The sequence below is a fragment of the Carassius carassius genome, chromosome 30, assembly GCF_963082965.1.
Source record: "Carassius carassius chromosome 30, fCarCar2.1, whole genome shotgun sequence".
Taxonomy (NCBI): domain Eukaryota; kingdom Metazoa; phylum Chordata; class Actinopteri; order Cypriniformes; family Cyprinidae; genus Carassius; species Carassius carassius.
Genome location: NC_081784.1, coordinates 8,745,223 through 8,751,222, shown reverse-complemented (window position 1 = coordinate 8,751,222; position 6,000 = coordinate 8,745,223). Strand labels below are relative to the sequence as shown.

General features: G+C 34.9%; 1 protein-coding gene across 1 annotated transcript in view; it reads left to right on the top strand.

The window, feature by feature from the left end:
* Positions 1-1,049: 1,049 nt before the first annotated feature.
* LOC132110556 (threonine aspartase 1-like) overlaps positions 1,050-6,000 on the top strand; it is a 29,831-nt gene continuing 24,880 nt past the window's right edge. The window contains exons 1-7 of the mRNA XM_059517267.1: positions 1,050-1,230; positions 1,592-1,785; positions 2,582-2,649; positions 2,892-2,960; positions 3,776-3,896; positions 4,228-4,312; positions 5,182-5,261. Coding sequence (XP_059373250.1) covers positions 1,656-1,785; positions 2,582-2,649; positions 2,892-2,960; positions 3,776-3,896; positions 4,228-4,312; positions 5,182-5,261 — 553 coding nt within the window. The 5' untranslated portion in view covers positions 1,050-1,230; positions 1,592-1,655. The remainder of the gene's footprint in view (positions 1,231-1,591; positions 1,786-2,581; positions 2,650-2,891; positions 2,961-3,775; positions 3,897-4,227; positions 4,313-5,181; positions 5,262-6,000) is intronic.

Sequence of the window (6,000 nt, the reverse complement as noted above, 5' to 3'; positions counted from 1 at the left end):
ACTAAGAGTATGTGATATGCAAGAACTGCATTATTAAAATGTGCTTTAAAGCCTTGCCATTAAAACATTTCCTTCATGTGCTGTTCTACTTGTGCTTTTTCCGAGCGCATACGCACGCACACTAAAAAGCCTGTGAACAGTGTGTGATTACTGGATTAAGGTATCTTTCACGTCTTGTTGCGCTAATACTGTCAAAACACACAAGGTTTAGATAAACATAGTTTTTTTCTAAATCTTTATTTGACCCTCTAACCTTAGCACTCACTATTTTAAAAAAAAACCTACCTTTCTAATCTTTTTGTATTCTATTTTCACAGTCATGTTGTTTTTATAGTTAGAAAAATATTGTGATTTACCATTATAGGATTGTCTAGCAATTTATTGATTATCGCAGAATTGCTGTATCCTGATATAATCGGTTTTGTGAGCCATGTATTGGGCATCATCAAATCATTTTGTGAGCTACCCTGTGATTCCCTCCCTTAGTTCTGATTTGACAAGAAAATGAAATATATTTACCTGAAGATTTTACAGACATAAATATTTATCTTGATATCTCAACATACCATTAGAAGATTAGGGAATAAAATATTCTTCAGAATTTATGAGTAGACTATTATAATAATACATATAGGCAATATTATACATATTATATTATATATTAAGACTATAAAGATTTGAGCGACAACAACACTTTAAGTAGCCTACAGCGTCAATAATATTGAAAGACAGTAATAGACAGCAAATATAGATGTTTTATATAATTCACTGATTAAACATACTGTCAAATATATGATTGTGTTGATGATTTGCAGGAGGTAAGTATTTCCTCTTTGGAAAAATCTATACTATACTATATTACATTATACTATACAGTTCTGTATTTTTAAAACTATTATAAATTCATATTTATACTAATATTAATTTTTAAGTTTATCCGTGTGTTGTCCTTTTCCCTTGTTTTAATATACGAGGAAACGCAGTGCACGGCTCTGCCGCTGGGGGCCGCTGCTGCAGTCTCACGGTAACGTGTGTCACTGAACCAGGAAGTGTTTTGGCGTGACGCGAGCACATGCGCCGCTTATCATCACATCATATCACAATCATGCAGCAGGCACTCAACTACACTCGTAATTTAAATTAACCTGCATGTGTGTATTATCAGCAGAGATGCTGAGCAATGCATATGATTGTGGAGATGTGCGCTCTGCACCTGAAATCTTCACGCGAGTGAGTTTTGCAATCTTTATCCTTTCATTTGTTTTTAAGAGGACTGAAATTGTCAGTAAGTTAGTTGATGCATGTAAAAATAGCATTACAACAGTTACGAACAGCTAGTTACTTTGTTAATTATGTTTCTGATCTGAGTATTACTTTTCAAAGTGAGAGATGTAAAGGGATGCATTAAAATACAACGAATCTTTCATTGTTATAAATGTCAAAATGTGTCATAATTACTAATTTGAGTTAGATATAATATAATTGTCTTTATGTGTAAGTTGAATTCTGAAGTTATAACAACTCACTCTCTTTAAGGTAAATTCTGAAGGTATGAGAACTCACTTTAACATGCCTCTTTCTTGGCTTTCAGGACTTGGAGAAATGTTTTGGAGTTGAATGATGGGTAAAAATGCAAGCTACACTGAATACGGGTCATGGAAAATCTAGAAAACTCGACAGATTGCAAGGAGACTGTATCTCCACTAAACAATTCAGGGTCATTACTGAACAGCACCGTCTCCCGTTGTGATGGCAAAGCTATGGGGTTTGTGCTGGTGCATGCAGGTGAATATGTGTCCCTTAGTAAATGATGAAAAAACACTTTACCTTAATCCATTTCTGCATAAATGTGTTTTGGAATAGATTTAGTTGTTATATGTTGAATGAGTAATGGTCTAACTTAAGTCGATTGACTGATTCACGTTTTAAGATGATTTCCTTAGGTCACTAAAAAATGAAATCATGTAATTGTTTACTTAGCCGCATGTCATTCCAAACCAGTATGTAGTTATTTTTGGGACACAAAGGGAAAGATTAGAAAAGAATTGCATATAACAACACTTTACAATGTTTATCAAGGATTAAAAGGGGCCAAAACATATTGAAAAAGTCCATATGACTTGTGCCCTGTATTTCAAGTCTTCTGAAGCCACACAAAAGCTTAACAGGCTGTAATTTAAATTCTTATTCACTGATAATTTTCCCATCTGCTGCTGCTCTCAAATGTCATTCTTCATCAGTCTGCATATTCAAACCAGCTTGCCACCTTTAGTTATAACACACATGAGAAACATTTGGCCTTTGACATTAAGGACGTCAATCCCGATGAATGAAATTTTAGAGCTTTGACTATTTTGGTCAATAACGTCCTTAAATTTTGGGCCTATTGTATAGCTTCTGAAGACTACACACATGTAAGTCAGTATATGACAGCTTTTTAATCTTTAAATTTCGTGGATCATAAAGACTTTTCATTTATATAACTCACGTTAACTGTAAGAAAATAGCTTATAAAAAGGTTTTCGTAAGACAAACAAACTGAATGCATCTCTTTAATATTTGATGATTTTTACCTCCTCAGGAGCAGGGTATCATTCAGAATCCAAAGCCAAGGAATACAAACATGTGTGCAAGAGAGCTTGCCAGAGAGTGAGTTGCATGTGATTCTTCATTCAAAACTTATGATTCTTCTGCTGTGAACTGTAACCTTAGGATAGCTCAGCCAGAGGTCACGCAGACAAGATGGCAATTCAATGATATAATTGTCTAGATTATTTTAGTGTGTCTTTTCTGCATAAAGATCCTGAATCCTAAGTAGAAGAAAAAAACCCTGAATGCACATTGAATTGAAGTGGGGTTTCTGTCATCAGTTGTGATTGAATGTGTTTCAGGCTGTGGACAGGCTCAGAGCTGGAGGAATGGCGCTGGAGGCCGTGACAGCAGCTCTTATTGAGCTAGAGGTGATAGTAGATAGTAGATATTCTACTATAGTAGATCGTAGAATAGACAACAACCACACATTCAACTCTGGTTATGACTGCATAGAGAAAATATACATAGAAAACATACTAGTAACATTTACAGATATTAATGGGATAGCAAGGAAATCAAATTCAACAATCTACAACAAATAATTTTTATATTTTTAATTTGCTTTTTCACTTTTTAAAGTTTAGCTTGGTTTTAATAATTGTATGTCTTTGTTTTTTTTATAGCTTTATTTTAATTTCTTTGTTAGTCATTTTTCATCAGGTTTTTAAATTTAAGTGCTTCATCTAATTGTATATTTAATTTAAGCTTTATTTCAATCATGAACGCAGTTTTTTAGTTTTAGTGAACAGTAATATCGCTGATGTGAGTTTTTTTCAGCTGAAGAAACATCTTTCCAAAAAATCTTCAGTTAGACCAAAAAAAAAAAAAAATTTGTAAGTTTTGAATTGTGAAAAATTACTTTTGATGTTGGACCTTTATACAGTGATTGCCATTGTAAAGTCTGCACTGTACTTCACAGCCTTGTTTTAGTCTGCGTAAAATTCAATATGTACTGTAGTTAACCTGACTAAGATCTAGGACAGAAAGTCTACACACATTTCTAGTATTTTTTCCAGTGTTTTCTGGCACTAAAATGCCATTAGTTTATGTGTCAGACCGCTCAAACAGGGCAATTTCCATTAACCTAGTATAGGAAAACGAGATTTATATAACACCAATTTTCTTGTTTAACTTTTTGTTGCGCTCACAGAAATTTGTCTTTAAGGTTGATGCTTATTTACAGGATTCCCCGTTTACCAATGCGGGTACCGGTTCCAATCTGAACCTCTCAGGTGAGATTGAGTGTGATGCCAGCATCATGGATGGGAAGTCCTTAAACTATGGAGCTGTTGGAGCCTTGAGTGGTGAGTGCTCTTACAAACTTTGGCGAGGCTGGTTGGAGCTTTTCATCATGTGGTATAGGTGCTATTTGAATTTCAGGCATAACAAATAAAGGCCAACTTCTGTCCTCCTCAAGCTTTTATGAGAATGTGGCTAAATGCTTTTTGTGCATGCAAGAATACAAAAATGCAAGTCTAAAAGACATGTTGACTTTAGATGATAAATGTACTGCAGTGAACTCCAATGAACTGCATTATCCTTCAACAGAAGTGCATAAAAATGCCAAATGGTTTCTTATACTGTATTTAAAGCTGTCTTGAGTGAAAGTGATACTAATGCTGCTCTTTCTATCAGGAATCAAGAACCCGGTGTTGGTGGCCAGAAGACTATTAAGTGAAAGTCAGAAGGGGAAGCTTTCAGCTGGCAGGATCCCTCCCTGGTGAGCCAAGCTCTCTGATGTTGGCTTCCTGGCTATCAGCTTAGACATATAGATGGACTGACATACTTTATTGATACTTAACATTTACATTTATGCATTTGGCTGATGCTTTTATCCAAAGAGACTTACAGTGCATTCAGGTTATACAATTTTTACCAGTATTTCCTTAAGGGAAATACATCTGTAAAACAAGTAACATCAACATCTCAATTGCATTATGCAGAGAATGCCCTATTATACATGAATGTAATGCAGCAAAACTGAACAAACTTGGTGCATGACAAAATATTTTGGCATTCTGACGAATGTTGCAAATGTATTCTGTAAGCTAGAGGAAATGAGTGCCATTCCTAGAATAAGACATTTTCTATAGATTGCAGTAGTCCAAAAAGGTGTTTACTCATGCAGCCTTGATGGGCACCAAGGCTGCATTTAAAATAATTTTCTATTTTTAAACATTTTAAAGTGTAATGTATTAATGTGATGGCAAAGCAGATTTTTCAGCAGACATTACTCCAGTGTTCAATGTTATATGACCCTTCAAAAATCATTCTTATATGCTGATTTCTTATCATTAGCATATATTTGTGTTACTTAATATTTTTGAGGAATTCATGTTCATTTTTTTAGGGTTATTTGAAGAAGAACAGCATTTATTTGAAATAGAATTGTGTAACAATGTAAAAGTCTTTGATGTCTTTGATCAATCTAATGCATCTTTGCTGAATACAATTTTTAATTTCTTTTAAAGAAAGAAATTGGGTTTATAGAGTAGTGTGCATGTGTATACGGTTCAAACATAAGGCAGGAAACGATTTGTACTGTGATGAAGCTGTTTTTCCATGTTAATCACATCTCTACTTTGTCAGTTTTTTAGTGGGCAAAGGAGCAGAACAGTGGGCCATCAGCCATGGTATTCCGGCATGCCCTACAGAGAAGATGACCACCAGTGAGTATCAGACCACCCAGAATCCCCTCTCAGCTGCAGCTGCATGCTTGACTGCAGTGGTTTTTTTTTTTTTTTATTTCTCTGCATTAATAAAGATCAGGACATGTCTTTGTAGATTGGTAAAAGAAATCCCATTATCTGTGACCCTGGACCACAAAACCAGTCTTAAGTCACTGGGGTGTATTTTTAGCATTAGCCAAATAAACATTGTATGGGTCAAAATGATAGATTTTTCTTTTATGCCAAAAATCACAAATCACACTAATATTATTTGCAATAATAATTATATTAATATATCATTATTATACACGAAATGTGTTTCTACTGAGGAGTTTGTTTTTTGTGCTAGTGAGATATTTCTTAGACCCAATACCAATTCTACACCTTAGACCTTCCCCGTTCCGCGCGTTCACGTGAAGGGGTAGGGGTGTCTCGATTCTCTTTTGGTTGGAGGGGAAGGGGTAAGGGGTATGAATTATCTCTGCAACATGGCTGCTAGAGCGAACAAAAAGACACATAAATGTAAGCTTTTTTGGCATAAATAAAGATTTTAACGAAAAGTAATCATTTGTTTTATGTTACATTCAATTGTGAGTTCATATTAATGGTCATGTTTCTCAAAGAAATGTTTGCAAAAAATCGCTAATATTTGCTAACGTCATATCATTACAGACTACATGATGATGTGCCACAGCATGTCTGATCAGGGCGACAACTGCCGTAGACTAATCCCCCCCAA